Raw genomic sequence first — 20,030 nt, forward strand, 5'->3', positions numbered from 1 at the left:
GAAACTTGAACTCAGGGCCTGAATATCATTCCTGAGCTCCTTTTGCTCAAGGCTAGTCTAGTCTTCTACCACTTGTGCCACAGTTCTACTTGTGGATTTTTGGTAGTTTAGTGGCAATTAGAGTATCATAAACTTTATTGCCCAAGCTGGCTTCAAACTGCAATTTTCAGATTTCAACCTCCTAAGTAGCTAGGATAACAGGCATGAGCCACCAATGACCAGCATTTTTTTTTTTTTTTTTTTTGGTGCCAGTCCTAGGGCTTGAACTCAGGGCCTGAGCCCTATCCCTGAGCTTTATTGCTCAAGGCTAGTGCTTTATCACCTAAGCCATGTGCTTTAATTCTAGCTACTTAGAAGGCTGACAATCAAGGGTCAAACCCGACTGAGCAGAAAAGTCCATGAAACTTTTACCTCTAATTAAACACCAAAAACCTGGTGAGCTATGGTGAGCTGTGGCTTAAGTAGTGAACACTTATTCTTTTTTTTGTTTGTTTGTTTATTAATTGAACACAAATTTTTTTTACAAGGTGTTGTGCAAAAAGGGTACAGTTACATAGTAGGGCAGTGTGTACATTTCTTGTGACATCTTACGTCCTGTTTTTCTATCCCTTCTCTAGGTCAGGTAGACATATATACAATATACAATATACAATGTATCAAGAACATATATAGTATTCACAGACTTGGTCTCTACTGTCTCTCTGTCTCCCTTTGTTAACAGTTATATATCAGGGAGATCATGCCCCTTTGTTTTCTGTGTTGTAGGTTTGTCTCGCTCAACATTATTTGTTCGAGTTCTGACCATTTCCCTGCGAATAACAATATTTCACCATTCTTAATCGCTATGTAGTATTCCATTGTGTATAAGTACCATATTTTTTGGATCCATTCGTCTATGGAGGGGCATCTGGGTTGTTTCCATATTTTGGCTATTGTGAATTGTGCCGCGATAAACATGGAGGTACAAATGTCTTTTTGATATCTTGGGTTTTGCTGTTTAGGATAGATGCCTAGTAGTGGTATGGCTGGGTCAAGGGTAGGTCTATATTGAGCTTTTTGAGAAACCTCCATACTGTTCTCCAAAGTGGTTGTACTAATTTGCACTCCCACCAACAATGGAGAAGGGTTCCTCTTTCCCCGCACCCCCTCCAGCATTTGTTGTTTCCTGATGAACACTTATTCTTAAGCACAAAAGCTTCAGGGACAGCCCTGAGGCCCTGAGTTCTGGCACACATACCAAAATGTCTCAGTCATGAGCTACCAGCACCCAGCTACTCTTATTTCACATCCACCACTTTTTTTGTGTATCCTGGTCCTGGGCCTTGAACTCTGGGCTTGGGTACTATCCCTGAGCTTTTGTGCTGAAGGCTAGCACTCTACCACTTGAGCCACAGCTCTACTTCCAGCTTTTTGGTAGTTAGAGCCTCTTGGACTTTCCTGCCTGGCTGGCTTCAAACCATGATCCTTAGACCTCAGCCTCCTAAGTAGCTAGCTTTATGGGCATGAGCTGATACCTAGCTCATCCACCACTCTTTTTGTTGTTGTTGTTGTTGTTGTTTTTAACTTTTTTATTATTATTGTAAAGATAATGTACAGAGGGTGTGGTTATGTAAATCAGGTAAAGAGTACATTTTATTTCTTTTATTTTTCTTCTTTTTGGCCAGCCCTGGGGCTTGAACTCAGTGACTGGGCACTGCTCCTGAGCTTCTTTTACTCAAGGCTAGCACTCTACCATTTGAGCCACAGTACCACTTCTGGCTTTTTCTGTTTATGTGGTACTGAGGAATCGAACCCAACGCTTCATGCATGCTAGGCAAGCACTCTACCACTAAGCCACATTCTTAGCCCAAGAGTACATTTCTTTCTGGACAATGAATTTTAAAAAACAAGATGTTTGGGCTGGGACTATATAGTTGTAAAGATTTAAAATCATTTGTGAAGCTTAGGGTGTAGCCCAGTGGTAGAGTACTTGCTTAGCATGCATGAAGCCTTGGGTTCAATCACCAACACCACAAAAAAAAAAAAAAAAAAGAAAGAAAGAACAGAGGGGTGTGGGACAAGAGTGGGGGGTTATACTGGTGAGTATATTTAATGGCAAGCTATAAAGAATTGGAAAGCCTTACGCATGAAAGTTCACCAAGACAGTACTACAAAAAGATGTGTGTTTCTGTCTCCTCTTCATCTTAGTGATATCTCTGAGTCCCTGCTTGATAAATGTCTCTACACCAACCACTCTCCTCCCCCCGACATCTTGATACGGACTTCTGGAGAGGTTCGACTGAGTGATTTTCTGCTCTGGCAGGTAGGTGCTTTCCGAGCACTGTTGTGACAGGATTGGGCTGAATACTGGATAGGACTGCACTCATAGACCAGATGAGACCGTTTGTGCTTATTCCTAGCCTAGCCACAGTAGGATCAGAAAACATGTAAGCAAGGAGGCTGAAATGTGGAGAGGCGTTGCTAGGCTATGCCTGGTAACATTTGCTTTTCTTTCCACATCTGACCCTGGCTTTGAAAAATTGTGTGATTGTTGCTTTCCAAAGTGCAAGGCATCCAAAAATCAAGCATTCCAATAATAGTGATATCTTTTCCCTGCACCCACTGTTCAAGGAACACGGCCTTGAAGTCTTGGTCGTGTGTCAGCCTCTACGTAAGCATGGCCCCTGAACCATCTAAATGACGTGCAAACTCTCAGGGGTTTGTTGTGACAGCTTTTTTTCTCAGTTCTTCCATCTAGGTAGCCCCTACAAAGCAATCATATCCAATTTTAAGTTGTTGTCAGCTCAACTCTTTCCTCCCCTGTTGACTTGGCCCCTGAATAGCATATAACTGGGGGAAGGTTATTCTCAAAAATAGATTTCATTTAGACTCAGCTTGGAAGCAGCTTACCTGATAAACTCCGGAAATTTTAATGGACTATAATCTTAAAAGTGAATTAAAAATTATTATTGACCATGCTTTTAGTCTTTGATTATACTAAAGGAAGTATGATGTGTTTCTTTTCTTTTCTTTTTGCCATTCCTGGGGCTTGAATTCAGGGCCTGGATATGTCCCTGAGCTTCTTTTTGGTCAAGGCTAGCAATTGAGCCACAATGTCACTTTTGGCTTTTTCTGTTTATGTGGTACTGAGGATTTGAACCCAGGGCTTCATGCATGCTAGGCAAGCACTCTACCACTAAGCCACATTCCCAGCCTCTGATATGTTTCTAATGGTTCTGTGACCTATTATTACTCTGTTCAAGTTTATTTTGGGCACTGAGATTTAAGGGGCTAGTGCTGGGATGGAAATATAACTGAGTGTTAAGAGTATCTGCCTAGTGTGCACAAGACCTTAAACAAACAAAGGAACAAATAAATAAATCACACTGGTCAACTAGAGGACTCATCAGAAGGGGCCAACCTAGCTAGCAAGGAACTCCATGTCTTAAAAAGACCAAGGACGAGTGCTCTGGAAAAGGTGACAGTTTATTTCTGCGAGGAAAAACAACAACATTGAGTTCCTTATTTGTGCTTCAAATTTGGCAGTAATGAAGTAAAAAATGATCCCTACTGTCTGGAAACCTAGTGTGTGGCTGGTGAGAAGCAAGTCAGTTTAACTCTGGGAACAGATTATAGGCAATTTATGCTAGCCTTTCAACATGGCAAAAGTATCATTTGGAAGAAGCAAAGTTGTTGAGAATACTTGCAATTGCAACCTTGGGCGAGGGAGGTGATGTTGGCTTAGCATAACAAGCTAGCTGACAACTGAAGTGTTCCCCTACAAAGCATTAAATTCCTCACCCCTGAAGGACTCAAGCAGTGGCTGTAAGAGAGTTCTAGGGGCCAGGAGACAGCTCATTTATAGTGATTCTTACTCAAGTTCAACCTGCTCTGTGCTCTGTATGATGTATATTCAGTCTTCATAGTGAAGCCTTGACAACCAGATATTCCTATTATCCAGCTTTACACTTGAGGAAGGTTAAATGGTGCTGGAAGAGGCAGAATTAAGAACTAGGCATTCAGGCTCCAGAGCTCATGCACTTAGCTACATTGCCATTCTTCAGTGACTGAAAAGTAACAATGGCAGCTAGCATTCGTTCACTGCAGACTTTTACCAGACATTGTGTGACTCAGGTGACCTCCAAGAGCCAAGTACCAGTAACTTAGTCCAGATATTATTTTATGGTCTGAAAATTGGCTCTGGGAAAAACCTTGGTGGAATGATCCAGTCGAGTTTTGCTTTGCCACAGGCAGGTGATCTAGCTGCTTCAGACAACACCCACCCCATCCCCACCCCCATGAAGGAATCAGAGCTGGCATTGAAAGCAGCTGTAGCTCTGGGTGCCTGTGCGATATCATTTCTGGGCTTCTTGCAGCTCAGCCTGCTCCTCTATGGGAGGACTGGCCAGCAAAGTGGCTCAGCAACATGTAACTAAGCATATTCTTCCTTCTCTTTCTGTCACAGACTTCCCACTCTTGCCTAGTGTTCCAACCCATTCTGTGGCCAGAATACACATTTTGGAACCTCTGTGAAGCTATCCTGCAGTTCCAGAGGAACCATAACACACTTCAGGTATGAGTAGGGGGGCTGGCTTGACTGGATACATTAGAAGAAAAGTTTAGCATTGATTGGCCTTGCCGTGTGTGTTTGTGTGTGTGTGTGTGTGTGTGTGTGTGTCTATGTTAAACACTTCATGACAAGCATAGTGAAAGTGGTGATGATGATGATGATGATACTTGCTACCACTCACTGAGCATTTACTGTGAATGAGCATACACTGCAAATGTTTTACATTCAGTACCTTTATTTAATGTTCCCAAGTACCAGTTCAGGCAAACCCTAGTACCTCTTTTATGTAAATGAATAAATAGAAGAAAAACATTTAAGAGATTATATAACCAGTGAGAAATACAAGTAAAGTTCATTGTCTTAAAAACCCAGGAAAATGTTCTTTTTAGCAGGATTGGTCCATTAGTCTCTGAAGATAATAGCCTAAAAGGTTATAGCCTGGCAGGGTGCTACCGACCTGTAATCTCAACTGCTCAGGAAACTGAGGCAGAAAGATTTCAAGTCAGGTTTGACAGAAGAAAAAAAAAGTAACCGTGTAAATATGTAAAATCCAAGCCTCTTCTAGAAATGTTAAGAATATAAGATTGTATAAAACCATATTATACAACAACTTTGAATTTTGATCAAGAAAGTCTGAAAGTTTCACTAGGAGCCAGTTACTCTCATCTGATTAGCACTCTTTATTTTTCTTTAAAAAAAAATATTGTTATTAGGGGCTGGGGATATGGCCTAGTGGCAAGAGCGCTTGCCTCCTATACATGAAGCCCTCGGTTCAATTCCCCAGCACCACATATACAGAAAATGGCCAGAAGTGGCGCTGTGGCTCAAGTGGCAGAGTGCTAGCCTTGAGCAAAAGGAAGCCAGGGACAGTGCTCAGGCCATGAGTCCAAGGCCCAGGACTGGCCAAAAAAAAAAAATATATATATATATATATATAAAATAAAATAAAAATATATAAAAATATATATATATATATTGTTATTAGGGCTGGGAATATGGCCTAGTGGTAGAGTGCTTGGCTCGTATACATGAAGCTCTGGGTTCGATTCCTCAGTACCACATATATAGAAAAAGCCGGAGGGGGCGCTGTGGCTCAAGTGGCAGCGTGCTAGCCTTGAGCAATAAAGGAGCCAGGGACAGTGCTCAGGCCCTGAGTCCAAGCCTCAGGACTGGCAAAAAACAAAACAAAATATTGTTGTTGTAAAGGTGATGTGTAGAGGTGTTAGAATCATTTAAATCAGGTAATTAGTACATTTCTTTTTGGAGAATGTCACCCTTTCCCTCCTTGTCTCACAGTTTTTCCCTCTGATTAGCACTGTTCATAATAATAGTGGTATTGGTAGAGGCTGGCTAACATATTGAGATTTCACATACATTTCCTTATTTAAGCCTTCTAACAATCTAAACCTAGCAGGTTTGGGAGGCCTCATTTTTCAGATATCTGTTAAAACAGGAGCAGAGAGACCAAGTAATTGTCCCATAGCCACAGAACTAAGAGCTTGAGTTTTAAAATTATACATGGTGCTTCTTTTTGTGTGTGCACCAGTACTGTGGCTTGAACTCGGGGCCTGGCCCTGTCCCTTAACTTCCCCCCCCACACACACACACTGGTACTCTATCACCTGAGCTACAGCTCCATTTTCACCTTCTGTCAGCAGTTCATTGGTGATGGCTACCTCGTGGCTTTAACTCACTATCCTCAGATCTCAGCCATCTATTCTATGTAGCTAGTATTACAGGCATGAGCCACCAGCACTGGCCTGGTGTTTGTCTTTTTTGTTGTTTTTGTTGTGTTGTTTTTTGGGGTACTTTAAATTGTAACTTTTTTTTTCTGTTGTTGCTTCTTAAGTCTGGAGAAGTAATGGCCAGGAAGAAATTACGAGTAAGGGGCTGGGAATATGGCCTAGTGGTAGAGTGCTTGCTTTGCATGCATGAATCCCTGGGTTCCATTTTCTCAGCATCACATATATAAAAAAGCCAGAAATGGCACTGTGGGTCAAGTGGCAGAGTGCTAGCCTTGAGGAAAAAGAAGCTCAGGGACAGTGCTCAAGCCCTGAATTCAAGGGCCAGGACTGGCAAAAAAAAAGAAATTACAAGTAAGTCGAGGCTTCTCAATGGCCTTGGTTTAAGGGCCCATTGGCAGAATCTCATGATAATCATAGGCCACGTTCATAGAGCAGTCACAGGTCTGTTTTCCACAGGACTACATTTGTCACTCACTTTCATAGACTACTTTCAGTGGGTACATGTTGTCCGTGAAATCTGTCTGTGAGTTCTAAGTCCAGAACTCCTGCGATAAGTCAGTCATATCACAGAGCTAATCATGTCAAAGGGTTTGATTGTTAAGTCTCACAATATGAAAATATTAGAGTACATTCAGAACAAATGAACAAATGAACAGCAATGCTTCAATTATCCACTGCCAATGAGGAATGAATGTCAGATTTTCCCACATAACCAAAATTACTTCTTAAGAACTAAGATGGGGGCTGGGGATATAGCCTAGTGGCAAGAGTGCCTGCCTCGGATACACGAGGCCCTAGGTTCGATTCCCCAGCACCACATATACAGAAAACGGCCAGAAGCGGCGCTGTGGCTCAAGTGGCAGAGTGCTAGCCTTGAGCGGGAAGAAGCCAGGGACAGTGCTCAGGCCCTGAGTCCAAGGCCCAGGACTGGCCAAAAAAAAAAAAAAAAAAAAAAAAGAACTAAGATGGATGGGCAGCTGTGGTTCACACTTCTTTTTTTTTTTTTTTTTTTTTTTTTTTTTTTTTTTGCTGTTCCTGGGCCTTGGACTCAGGGCCTGAGCACTGTCCCTGGTTTCATTTTGCTCAAGGCTAGCACTCTACCACTTGGGCCACAGTGCCACTTGTGGCTGTTTTCTATATACGTGGTGCTGGGGAATTGAACCTAGGGCTTCATGTATGGGAGGCAAGCTCTCTTGCCACTAGGCCATATTCCCAGCCCCTGTGGCTCATACTTCTAACCCTAGCTACTCAGGATGTTGAGATCTGAGCATCACGGTTCAAAGCCAACCCCTGCAGGAAAGTCCGTGAGACTCATCTCCAATTAGCCACCAGTGAACTGGAAGTGGTGCTATGGCTCAAAGTGGTAGAGCACTACTGGCCTTGAGCAAAAAGAGCTCTGGGACAGCACACAGGACCTGAGTTCAAGCTTCACAAGTGACCAAAATAAAACAATTAGGACTGTTTTTTCCCCTTTTTGATTGGAAAATTTGAAGTGAGGCTCGTACATAATTTCCTGACCTTATATACCAGCATTTGTTAGCAATGATGATGATTAATCACTTTGTAATGATGATTACAATGGTAATGGTAACTACCATCTTTAAGCACTTTACTGTACAGCCATGACCTTGAAGGATGGGGATGTTTACTCTAAAGCTAGATGGTCCCAAGAACTTGTCTTTAGGATTTCTTTTTCTTTACCTATCTTTTTTTCTTTTTGCCAGTCCTGGGGCTTGAATTCAGGGCCTGGACTCTGTCCCTGAGCCTCTCTGTGGTCAAGGGTAGATCTCTATCACTTGATCCACAGAGCCACTTCCAAGTTTTATGTGGTACTGTGGAATGGACCCCAGAGCTTCATGCGTGCTAGACAAGCACTGTACCACTAAGCCACATTCTTGTTTTTTTTCTGTTTTTTGGGTGTGTGTGTGTGTCCTCCCTTTTCTACCATGTCAGTGGCTAATTTTGACAGCATACCTCTGTTTCTTCCCTTCCTGTTTACTGTTTTAAATCAGCTGTTACAGGCAAAGAAGCCAGTTAATCAAGCATGTTAGAATTGTGTATCAAATGAGAGCAAATTAGCTCTGCATGAGCCCCGATCCTTTGCATGTGGACCTTCTTGTGTCTGGGCTTCTCACTTAACCACTTATAGTAATTTTGCTTCCTAGATACTTTGCACATGATGGTTACAGGAGTTACTGCAGGTTTCCTCCTCCCAATAACTCCCTCCAAGACCCAGGGCAATGTTGGGCATAAGAGAGTTGGCAGTTAGCTTGCCAGACAGGGTATCTGTCTTTGTGGAATTTTTGTATTTTTAGTTGGAGGGATAGACAAGTAAACAAATGTGTAATGTAATTCCTAATTCTAATAAAACACTGAGGAGGGCTGGAAATATGGGTTAGTGGTAGAGTAACTCACCTTGCATGCATGACGCCCTGGGTTCGATTCCTCAGCACCACATAAACTGAAAAGGCCAGAAGTGGCGCTGTGGCTCAAGTGGTAGAGTGCTAGCCTTGAGCAAAAAGGATGTCAGGGACAGTGCTCAGGCCCAGAGTCCAAGCCCCGGGACTGGCAAAAAATAAAATAAAAAATAAAGCACTGAGGAATACACAGAATAATAGGCTAGAAGGTAATGGAAGAAGGGACAAGAATAGTGAGGTTAGTTTAGGTGAAAAGTAGAAATGAGGCTGGGGAAGGTCAGGCCTCTGATTCTGTAGCAGTGGTAACAAAACTGAAGGACTTAATTAGGATCTGATTGGCATTTGGTTTAAAAAAAAAAAACAAACAAAAAACTCAGGACTTATACAAGGTAGGAGTCAGAGGTAAGAGACCAAACTCCTACCATAGCCAGAATGAGAAAGGATGCATGCTAAAGGAAGGTGATGGCATTTGGGTAGAGGAGGACTGAAGTTAGAGATTAAAAATAAATATTGGGCTGGGGATATGGCCTAGTGGCAAGAGTGCTTGCCTCGTATACATGAGGCCCTGGGTTTGATTCCCCAGCACTACATGTACAAAAAAGGGCCAGAAGTGGTGCTGTGGCTCAAGTGGCAGAGTGCTAGCCTTGAGCAAAAAGAAGCCAGGGACAGTGCTCAGGCCCTGAGTCCAAGCCCCAGGACTGGCAAAAAAAATAATAAAAAAAAATAAATAAATTTTGCTGGGCACCGGTGGCTTACACCTGTAATCCTAGCTACTCAGGAGGCTGAGATCTGAGGATTGTGGGTCGAAGACAGCCATGAGACTCTGATCTCCAATTAGCCACCAAAAATGCCAGAATGGAGCTGTGGTTCAAGTGGTAGAATGCTAGCCTTGAGCACAAAAGCTTAGGGACCTAGCCCAGGTCCTGAGTTCAAGTCCCAGGACCAGCACAAAATAAAATCTTAAAAAGAAACAATCCAAGTGTGGTAGGGTACCTTTATAATCCAATCACTTGGGAGGCTGAAGTGGGAGGATTGTAAATCTGAAGTCAGTCTGTGCTACATAGTGAGAACCTACCTCAAAAAGAAACTGAAAGTGCCAGCTGCTCACATGTAGCTACTCATAAGGCTGAGATCGGAGATCCCCAGCTTTTTTTGTTGTTGTTTTGGTTTTTTTTTGGCCAGTTCTGTAGTTTGAACTTAGGCACTCCTCCTGAGCGTCTTTTGTCCAAGGCTAGCACTCTACCACTTGAGCCATAGTGCCACTTCTGGCTTTTTCTATTTTCATAAACACTCATCACTACGTAGTGCTGAGGAATGGAACCCAGGGCTTCATGTATGTTAGGCAAGCGCTCTACCACTAAGCCATATTCCCAGCCATGGACAGGAACTTCTTAAACCTCAGAGCTCTGGGCAGACTGCCCCGAGCAAGCTCTCCCAACACATGCAATATTGCCTGTTCTTTACACTGCCAGAATATTCTTCTTTCTCTACACTGTGCTTCTCTTTGAAGCCTCTCCATTGGTTAAAAGTTCTATGAAATCTTATTGTTCCTTGGCCTTTATCAGCTACAATTGCTTTCTCCTCTGAGCTTGCTTAGCCCTTTTTCTTGCCTCCTTGATGACCTTTTCCACATTTTATCTTGTGCTATATGGTACTTTGTGTTCATAGCTGTGTCCTTGTCACCTTGTGAGCTTCTGGCTTAATAGAACTGTGTCTTGGGCACCTCCACAACCCCCAAATCTTTTATGTAGTACTCAAGATTCTCTTTCTTTTTTGCCAGTCCTGGGGCTTGAACTCAGGGCCTGAGCACTGCCCCTGGCTTCTTTTTGCTCAAGGCTAGCCCTCTGCCACTTGAACCACAGCACCACTTCCAACTTTTTCTATATGTGTGGTGCTGAGGAATCGAACCCAGGGCTTCATGTATATGAGGCAAGCACTCTACCATTAGGCCATATTCCCAGCCCCCCCAAGGTTCTCTTGACCAAGGCCAGGAAGAGGCCTTTCCCACCAAGTGGGAAGCCCTTGCAACCATTGCTCCGCCTATAATCTTCATAGCATGTGTGACTTCATCACAGCAGCAGAGGAGAACTCTCAAATGTCTGGGACCATTCAAGAGCCTACAAAGATATTATAGAGTTTTTCTTTATCATCTTTATTCATACAGTTAAGAGACCTTAGCAAACAACCTTTCTCCTCTGAACTCAGATAGATAACATCTCCCTTGCACCTCCATTCTGAGAGTTGAGTGAGGCAAGATGTGAAGTACTTATGCACAGGTAGGACCTTTATTTTTTTTTTTTCTTTTTTGCCAGTCCTGGGGCTTGAACTTAGTGCTTGGGCAGTCCTCCTGAGCGTCTTTTGCTCAAGGCTAGCACTCTTAACTCTTGAGCCACAGCACCACTTCTGGCTTTTTCTGTTTTTGTGGTACTGAGGATTTGAACCCAGGGCTTCATGCATACGAGGCAAGTTCTCTACCACTGAACCATATTCCGGTCTCCATTTTTGTTTTTTTGTTTTTTTCTAAGATGAGTGGACAAAGGCTGGGAATATAGTGGCAAGAGAACTTGCCTCGTATACATGAAGCCCTGGGTTCGATTCCCCAGCACCACGTATATAGAAAATGGCCAGATGTGGCGCTGTGGCTCAAGTGGCAGAGTACTAGCCTTGAGCAAAAAAGGAAGCCAGGGACAGTGCTCAGGCCCTGAGTTCAAGGCCCAGGACTGGCAAAAAAAAAAAAAAAAGAAAAGAAAAAAGATGAGTGGACAAGACCTGAACACGAGGTGCCATAATACAAGGTCAGAAGTCGTGGAGTCATCAGTTTAAGATACCTGTAGGTATCCTATAAGAACACGCTATTGCTACTTGATGTGGTGGCATAGGCCTGTCGTCCCAGCTACTTGGAGATTTCGGCCAAAGATTTCTTGAGCTGAGGACTTTGTCTCAAAGATAAAACAAAATCCCCCTTACTCACTCATGGAATAAATTTGGGTAGACGAGCTCTGGTGCAAAGGCTCAACAGGCCTAAGAAACTGGTAGCAACAGAAAATAGTGAGATACAGCCAAGAGCAGCCTCCTCCGCCCCATGAGGCATGTGGTCAGCGATTGTGACTGGCTGGTTCACTCGTGCAGGAAACCCCAGGTTCCTGGGAGGAGAAGCATCCTCTCTGCACTTAGGAGCTGAGTGAGGATTTGTCTTGGTCACAGACACAAAGAAGTGCTGTTCGGGAATATTGCCACCCATTGTTGGAGTTTGTTTCAGGAGTCCTTGGGACTCTCTAGCACTTTTAAGGACTTCTTCCCTAGCAGACAAAGCAGACTATAGACTGTAACACCTGTTCTAGGCAGATGTAGTAAGTGGCTTAAGAGAGTGCTCATAGGAGGACTGTCTATCAGCTATCTTCATACGAGAAGCAGGTCTGGAACTGAAGCCAGTAAAGTGGCTTAGGGACCTGGGAGGGTGCTGCCTCTGAGTAACCTGGGAGACCAGAAGTGACTCTGTGCACAGTGCCTGACAGAAACAGGACCTTCCTTTTAGTAGAGAGTAGACAATAACAACATGTAAAATTGCTGTTTCTGTCTGAGAGCCTGCTAATATGCTCGAGAGGATTTTGCATATATTATCTCTAATCCTTAAAACCACTCTTCAAGGTAGGCACAACCCCCACTTTATGGATGAAGAAATGAGGTTAGGAGAGGATTTTCCCTGAGCCACAAAGCTTGCTGGATGGGGAAATCAGAAGTCAGACTCACATTTGTCTGGTTTCCTTGCAACTAGAAGGCCAAGAACAATTTTAAGGAATACAGATCCTGCCACACAAACCAAATCAAGATGGACCCACCGTGGCTGCTGCCCTGCCTGTACCACACAGGCACCACCCTGGCATATCTGCCCAAAGTTCTTTCTAAAACTGGTACAGACTCTCCACTGTGCTCCCTCACTTGGTCCACCCCGTACTCCACCCCTATCCTCCTCCCTCCCATTATCACCCACACTTAAAAGCAATCTTCCCACCCCAAACCCCACTTTTCTCCAGCAGAAGGCCCGAGACATGTATGCAAAGGAGCTGGGGAGGCGCCAGCTGGAGAGGGACCGGGCTGCAGTGGCAGAGCAGCTGCTGCGAGAGGGGCTCCAGGCCAGTGGGGACGTCCAGCTCCAACAGACCCGCCTGTGCAGACTCTCCACCAGCCGTGAAGAGCGAGTCCAAGGCTTCCTGAAGGCCCTGGAATGCAAGAGGGCTGACTGGCTGGCGCATCTGGGCACTGCATCACCCACTTTGCCCTGACCTTTGCCTCCGGGGCCCCCTTCCCCTCTTTTCTTGGTGAAAGGCACCTCCCTCCTGGTGATGACTTAGGCTCCGCTCCCCTTGCTTGGCAGGAGAGCCCCCATGGCCACGTGCGCTGGCAGTGGACACCTTTGGGTGGCCTGGGACAGCAGTAGCTCCTCGGGAGGATTGAGGGTGATAGTATTCCACAAGGACACTTAACTCCTGTAACCAGTAGATTTGGAGGACAGAGGGCCACAACTCAGCTGGCTGCCTCCCCGTCTGCCTGTGCTTTTGGATGCACTTTGTTTCCACGAGTACGTCTTTGAACACGTAGAATTGCAGGAAAGAGGTCTTTCCCAGAGCCCAGGCTCTTTCCATCCATCTTTGGCTCTACCTTGGGTCTGCTGGTAAATAGCTAGTAGGCAGCCAGAGTTACTTAGGCAAGGCAGAAAGGGGTGGGAGAGACAGAAAATTTGCCCATCTGCTGCTCCTCCCCTTGGATCTCCACCTGGGATATGCTATTGAGGTTCTACCCTCACCCACCATGCAGGACTGATTGCTCACTGAAAGGCTCAGCGCCCCCAATGGTGCACAGAAGCCAGGCGGGTGATTACAATCCAATTACCTATTGTCGACTCAGCCCACACAAGCTTTTCTCCCCCTCTTGCAGGGCTTGGGGCCAGGCTCTGCTCCCAGGGAAATTAGCCCCCTCTGTGGCTTCAGGGTAACAGAATGGCCTGAGTGGGCCCTGGTGAGCATCAAGACTGAGAAGAACCAAGCATTTCACCCATTTGCCTCTGCCCTCTGACCCCTGTCCTCACCATCACAAACTCTAGATTCCCACTTCCAGTCGCAGAGGCTTCCTAAGTAGGCTCCAAAACCAATTATCCTTAGCATGGCAGAACTTGGTGTGAGGGCTAAGGCTGTCCAGCAGGAAGAGAGCAGAGTGGAGGCTGTCCTTAACTCCTCCTGCCAGGCGTTGCTGCCTGCTGTAGAGTTGCTGGATTAGTGCCTCTGACGAGCTGTCTGCCTGGCAACTGTGCTTCAGGTGTCCCAGAGCAGCAAGTACCAGCCAGAAATACCGACTGAACGCTATTTACCAGTATTCTCATTTTACTTTCTGCAAGCCATTTTCCCAGCACCTCCAAGAGAAGTGCGATCTTGTAAGCAGCATTGAGCACATCCTGTAGACCCCTAACTTTCCTGTACCCCAGTCCCTTCCTGCCTTTCTGTGTACTTTGGATGCCTCTTACTGGGGATGCCTTGGCCATCTCTGCTCCCAGAATCAAGTATAAATGCCAAACACTGCAATTGAGAAGCCAATCTATGCACCCTTGGCAAGCCCCCCCTACACACCTGGCACTCCCCACTACCAGTCCCTGGCACAGAGTTCCCAGAGAGCAGGTGCTGTACATTTTCCAGCTTTACAATGGGGCTGTTGACAGCTTTAATTAGGGAGGCATGAATTATGTTGCTATAACGAATAGCCCTACAATTAAGGCGGGAATGGAGGCAGCAAGCGGAATCTGCCCTGTGAGCCTCGCTGTTGAGTCCCGTCTCTTCTCACTTTCCCTCTTCGTTGGGGTACAGTAGAGGTGATTAATGGACCAGGTCTCTGGGGGTGGAGTAGGCAGGAGCTGCCTCGGGAGGCATTGTGGGGGTGGGAAAGATGCAAATTTGACTGCTGCCCAAAGCAAGAAGCAAAATACTTGTTTTCTTTCTGCTGGTCTGATTTGTGCAAACTAGCCTCACCCTAGCCTCAGAATCTCAGGCGAGGCCGTTTGTCCTCTCGCCTGAAAGCCAAGCCCCATGGCTGAGAATACTTATCCTGATCTCATGTTGTGGGTCGAAATAGATTTTAAATTCTTAGATATGACTTGTCTGCTAACTGCAACGGAGGTACAACCCTGCCTTGCTCCTGCTGCTTTCCGTTTTTCCTGGGGCACGCTTGGCCAACTCCACGACCCCTGGCTCTGGGCTGGGGCACACCCGAAGAGCCCTCTTGCCATCACACCTGTTCCTCTACTTGTTTCCTAATCCCCCGGCGCTCTCCTCGGCCCTCCATTTCCTCCCGCGGGTGAAAGGAAGCCAGCCTGACAGTGTGGAAGGAGGGATTTCACCAGCTGCGGCGTCGGCAGCGCCCCGGCCCGGCGGCCGAGTCGAGCGGGGGCAGCTGGGCTCGGTGCTCGGGGTGGGGGGGGGAGGGGAGTGCCCGGAGGCCGCCGGGGCGACCGCGCCGCGCTCCCACTGGGTCCTAAGGGCCGGGCCGGCTGGAACTCGAGGGTCGGAGCCGCCCGCCGTGCTTTGGGGGCCCCCGGCTACTATTTGGGGAGGCAGCTGAGCGGCGGGTGCTGAAAGGACAGCTCCCACCTGCCCCGCAGCACCCGAAGGGCACCCCGGCCCTGTCTCCCCCGCCCCCCCCCCCCTGCACGGCCGACACCCCGCTCGGAGTGGACAGCTCTCCAGGTGCGGCGCAGCGAGGGCTTCCCCGAAGTGGGAGCCCGGCAGGATGCAGCGCTGCCCGCGCCAGGCCGGCCCGCCCGCGCTCTCCCCACCGAGCTGCAGCCGGGCCCCGCGGCGGCGCCGCCGCCCGCCCCCAGGCCCGCCCCGGGGGGCCCGCAGCGGGAGCCGGAAGGCCGGCCGCCGAGACGGGCCCCGAGCGCGGCTCGGCTGGGAGAAGTGGGCAGCTCGTTGCATAAGGAGGAAGGAACTTGGAGTTTGCAAAAGCCAGCCAGCTCTTGGCGGGAGCGGCGCCCCGGCCCGCGCGCCCCGCCGGGAGCTGCGCCCTCGCCGCGCGCCTCCCCCACCGCGCCCCCACCCCGCGGCGCGCCGCCGTCCCTCGCGCCCTCCCCCCACACACCCCCCTCCCCACTCCCTCCAGAGGAGGTGAGTTTAAACCCCGCCCACGTGACCCCAGCTGGACCAATGAGCTGCAGCGGGAGGTGAAATCCGGTTCTAACCGGTCCGGGGCTCCCAGCGCTATAAAAACTTTATAAACCCCCCGGAGCCCGAGCAGTGTGAAGAAGAGGCGAGACGACCCCCGGACCGACCCGCGCCTCGCGTCCTTGCATCCTCGCCCAGCGCCTCCGTCCCGCCGTCACCATGCCCAAGAGAAAGGTACGTGGCGCGAAGGCCGTGGGCGCCGACCGCAGCCGCCACCTCTGCCTCCTCCCCGACCGGAGGCGCGGGAATCGGCGCTGGCAGAGCGGGCGCCGCCGCGGGGCTCGAGGCGAGGTCGGGGCCTCGGGCTAACCCAGTGCGGCGCCGCTGCTCCGGGCGCCAGAGGCCATATTGGAGGAGGCAGCGGCGGCGGCGGCGGGAGGAGCCATGTTGTTGGCTGTTTATCCTGCTCCCCGCGGGCTCCCGCGCCCTCCCGAGCCCCCTCCCCCACCAGAACGTCGCCCTCCCCTCCCCGCGGGGCTGGCGGGCGGGCGAGCGATTCAAACCCGAAAGGGCGGGAAGGCGGCGCTCGGGGTTGGCGGGCGGGGGAACGCGCTGCCGCCAAAAAACCGCCGCCGCGAGGGGGCGGGGCCGCTTCCGAGGCTCCGCCCCCGCCCACTCACGTCCCCGGCGCACGGGGCGGGGCCTCGAGGCGGCCCCGCCCCCGCCCTCCCACGTCCCCGGCGCACGGGACGCGCGCCGCCGTCGCCCACGAGTCCTCGGGCTGCGCGCGCTGCCTGTCTCCCGCCCTTGACGGCTGCCATGGTAACGGCGCCCGGCTCCGCCTCCGGAGGGGTTTGTTTGCGCCAGCTGCAGCTGTTGCTCCTGCCTGGCGCGATGGCGCGGCCGCCGGCAGCTCTCCTCGGCCCGGCTCCAGCCTTGCCCTGGAGTTTCCCCGCCGGGCCGAGGCCTCCGTGCACGCCCTGGGCTGGAACGAGCCTGTGGATGGCTTCCTTGAAACTAAGTAGACATGCCTGGGAAAGTTGTGACGCTTTCTCAGAATCCCGCTGAGGAAAGTCAGTGAAGATGATTTCTTTAGAAGCTACGAGGTTGGCTTTAATTATGCGTTTTTATCTTGATGTCGTCTAGGCTGAAGGTGATGCTAAAGGAGATAAAGCAAAGGTGAAGGACGAGGTAAGTGTTCCTGACAATTTTTGGGTAATCAACTACAACTCACTTCCCCCTAAATTTGCCTAGAATTGTGTTCGATTTCTGTAATGCGGAACAAAGTAACCTTCTGTTTTTATTTTAATAGCCACAGAGAAGATCCGCCAGGTTGTCTGCTGTAAGTGCCAAGTTTTTGTACCTATTCTTGAAACTCTATTGCTTCCAGAGAATTTTGGGTGATCTCCACCTCGGGGTATTGCACATTGGGAGTTACTGGTTCTGAAATTCCAGTGGCTGTAGCCGAATTGGGAAACTAACATTCCAAAAGAAAACCCGCCATAAGAACTTTGGCAAGTAGGAGAACCCTCTCTATCCTTGATACTGTGATTCAGTTGTTTTGTTTTGTTTCTTTGCTCTGTTGAACTAAAATACTCTCTTCTTCCCCTCTGCCTGCCAAAATAAGAAACCTGCTCCTCCAAAGCCAGAGCCCAAGCCTAAAAAAGCCCCTGCAAAGGTAAGTGGAACTGAGAGACAATAGTGCTAACGCTGGAATTGGTAATTTTCACAGAAAAGAGAACTGTCCTTCACCACCTTAACCTAATTCAGCATAATGGTGACTCCATCAATGGATGTTGTAAGTTGTTTTGATAGCCTTATCCCTGTTATTCCTATTAGTTTTCTAGTCAAGAACTTTGTCAGTTGCCAGAAAATTGCTCTTGAGTGTTAAAACATTCAAGTGCTTGGTTTGTTCTCAATGTGAATTTTGTATGCTGAAGATCACAGTAAATTATGATTCAGTTTAGTTTTCATCATTTATTATGGGAGGGGGTTGGCTTCAGTAAGCACCTTATACTGAATTTTGCAGACCATAACCTGTCCATGTGAACGAGGAAGTACAGTTCTTCTTTTTTCTTCTACATTTTAGAAGGGAGAGAAGGTACCCAAAGGGAAGAAGGGGAAAGCTGATGCTGGCAAGGATGGGAATAACCCTGCAGAAAATGGAGATGCCAAAACAGATCAGGTACAATTGTTTGATTTTTCTGTTGTTTTGTTTGTTGTTGTTGTTTTGTAGATGTGCACCTTGTAATCTACACCACTTCAAATATGTTGTGCTTTTCCTCCTGACTGAAATCCTGGATTCTTAAAATCTGTACCATTAGCTAAATAAAACACACTGTTGTCCTGGATCCTACTCAAGCTACACTATACTATATTCTTTTTTTTTTTTTTTTTTTTTTTTTTTAGCCAGTCCTGGGCCTTGGACTCAGGGCCCGAGCACCGTCCCTGGCTTCTTCCTGCTCAAGGCTAGCACTCTGCCACTTGAGCCACAGCGCCGCTTCTGGCTGTTTTCTGTATATGTGGTGCTGGGGAATCGAACCTAGGGCCTCGTGTATCCGAGGCAGGCACTCTTGCCACTAGGCTATATCCCCAGCCCTATACTATATTCTTCTCCCCCTCCCTACCCCTGCCTTTTTTTTTTTTTTGTCTTTTGGTGCTGGTCCTGGGGCTTGAAGTCAGAGCCTGCCTGGCGATGTCCACCCTACCACGTTCAGCCACAGTTCTGCTTCAGCTTTTTTGGTGGTTAATTAGAGATAGGAGTCTCATGGACTAGGAATTCCTGCCCAGGTTGTCTTTGAATTATGCTCCTCATATCAGTCTCCTGCATAGTTAGGATTACAGGAATGATCAACTGGCACCCAGCTTACAACATATGTGTTGTGTGTTCACACAGGCACACCAGTCCTGCAGTTTTAATTCAGGGCCAGGGCATGGTCCCCTAGCTTTTTGAACCACAATTCTGCTTCAGCTTTTGCAGATTAATTGGAAATAGGAGTCTCAAAAGAAGTATTGAAAGACTGTACAAGACTATACATCTAATGCCTTATTAATCTTTTTATTTCAGGCACAGAAAGCGGAAGGTGCTGGAGATGCCAAGTGAAGTGTGTGCATTTTTGATAACTGTCTACTTCTGGTGACTGTACAGTTTGAAATACTATTTTTTATCAAGTTTTATAAAAATGCAGAATTTTGTTTTACTTTTTTTTTTTAAGCTGTGTTGTTAGCACACGGAACACTTGTTTTGGGGAAAGGAGCATCTGCCACTAATAGAATGTCTCCAAAGCTGGATAAATGTGGAGGGGACCGCCTTTCCCTGCTAGTTTTGAGAGGCTTCTTGTTGGCTCCCAGAAGGAATTCCCTCATGTTGACACACAGCCACCTTGGCACAAATGCCTTGTGATGAGGGAAAACTCAAAATAATTTTTCGTCCTCTTTCTCCATCATCAGCATAGACTTAACTCCCTTAAAACCAGAGGCCAGTTGGGACCTTGACCCTCCCTGCCCCCCAATTGGTTTTTCTAATGTGCCAGGCAATCTGGACTTCACAGTGGCATCATTGAGCTGGTGTTCCTTAAAAGAACTGGTTTCCTTTTCTAAATCGTGAATTTTCCGATTGATAATTCTGCCATTTTCATTTCCTGAAAGTCAGGGTCGGCTTGTGAAAAAGTTGTTAAACAACATGTTTAATGTGAAATGTCAACCCTCACTCTAAACTTCCCCTATTCAGAGCTTCAGATGAAGACGTCATTGGGTTTTATAATGGCTTTCTGATTTTGATAGTCCATCCAAGAAGGGAGTTTGAAAGTTGTTGTATACTGTTTAAAAAACAAAAAGATTGTCTGCCCATGTCCTGCCTGAAATACCATGGTTGTTTATGAAAAGTATCTTTAATAAAGCTGGATACAGTTTGGCTTGGAATGCTGCCTGTGATCTTTTCAGATCATTGGGGAAGTTAGGTTCTCAGGTCTCCTAGAACAAATTACCTTTTGCTTACTAAATGTAGAGGTTACATTTATAGTCAGAAGCTTGTTGGGTTTTATTTTAATGTTAATTTTCTTTGTGTATGGTTTTATTTTGTGCGCCATTCCTGGGGCTTGACTCAGCAGAGCCTGGGCCCTAACCCTGAGTTTTTTGGCTCAAGGTTAGTGCTCCACCACTTGAGCCACAA

At 47.3% G+C, this 20,030-nt stretch overlaps 2 protein-coding genes across 5 annotated transcripts in view; both read left to right on the plus strand.

The window, feature by feature from the left end:
- Window positions 1-15,238, plus strand: part of Dhdds (dehydrodolichyl diphosphate synthase subunit) — a 35,123-nt gene extending 19,885 nt beyond the window's left edge. For 2 of the 4 annotated variants that reach the window (XM_048350588.1, XM_048350587.1), the window contains exons 7-10: window positions 2,188-2,302; window positions 4,445-4,552; window positions 12,746-13,049; window positions 13,084-15,230. In XM_048350588.1, the coding sequence (XP_048206545.1) occupies window positions 2,188-2,302; window positions 4,445-4,552; window positions 12,746-12,994 (472 nt within the window). In that variant the 3' untranslated portion in view covers window positions 12,995-13,049; window positions 13,084-15,230. Of the gene's footprint in view, window positions 1-2,187; window positions 2,303-4,444; window positions 4,553-12,745; window positions 13,050-13,083 lie in introns of all 4 variants that reach the window. The other 2 variants (XM_048350590.1, XM_048350589.1) reach the window with 2 other exon arrangements.
- Window positions 15,239-15,908: 670 nt separating this feature from the next.
- Hmgn2 (high mobility group nucleosomal binding domain 2) lies at window positions 15,909-19,772 on the plus strand. Its single transcript, XM_048350592.1, has 6 exons — window positions 15,909-16,093; window positions 17,006-17,050; window positions 17,172-17,201; window positions 17,487-17,537; window positions 17,949-18,044; window positions 18,927-19,772. The coding sequence occupies exons 1-6, from the start codon at window positions 16,079-16,081 to the stop codon at window positions 18,960-18,962; spliced, it is 273 nt and encodes a 90-aa protein (XP_048206549.1). The 5' UTR covers window positions 15,909-16,078; the 3' UTR covers window positions 18,963-19,772.
- Window positions 19,773-20,030: the final 258 nt, after the last annotated feature.

The sequence above is a fragment of the Perognathus longimembris genome, chromosome 7 (assembly GCF_023159225.1).
Source record: "Perognathus longimembris pacificus isolate PPM17 chromosome 7, ASM2315922v1, whole genome shotgun sequence".
In the NCBI taxonomy this organism is placed as follows: domain Eukaryota; kingdom Metazoa; phylum Chordata; class Mammalia; order Rodentia; family Heteromyidae; genus Perognathus; species Perognathus longimembris.

Bases quoted from the DNA above. Each gene is read 5' to 3' on its own strand.
- Hmgn2 (XM_048350592.1), top strand. The intron at 17,202-17,486 runs GTAAGTGCCAAG...TGCCAAAATAAG, and splicing joins GATCCGCCAGGTTGTCTGCT to AAACCTGCTCCTCCAAAGCC. The intron at 18,045-18,926 runs GTACAATTGTTT...TTTTTATTTCAG, and splicing joins GAGATGCCAAAACAGATCAG to GCACAGAAAGCGGAAGGTGC.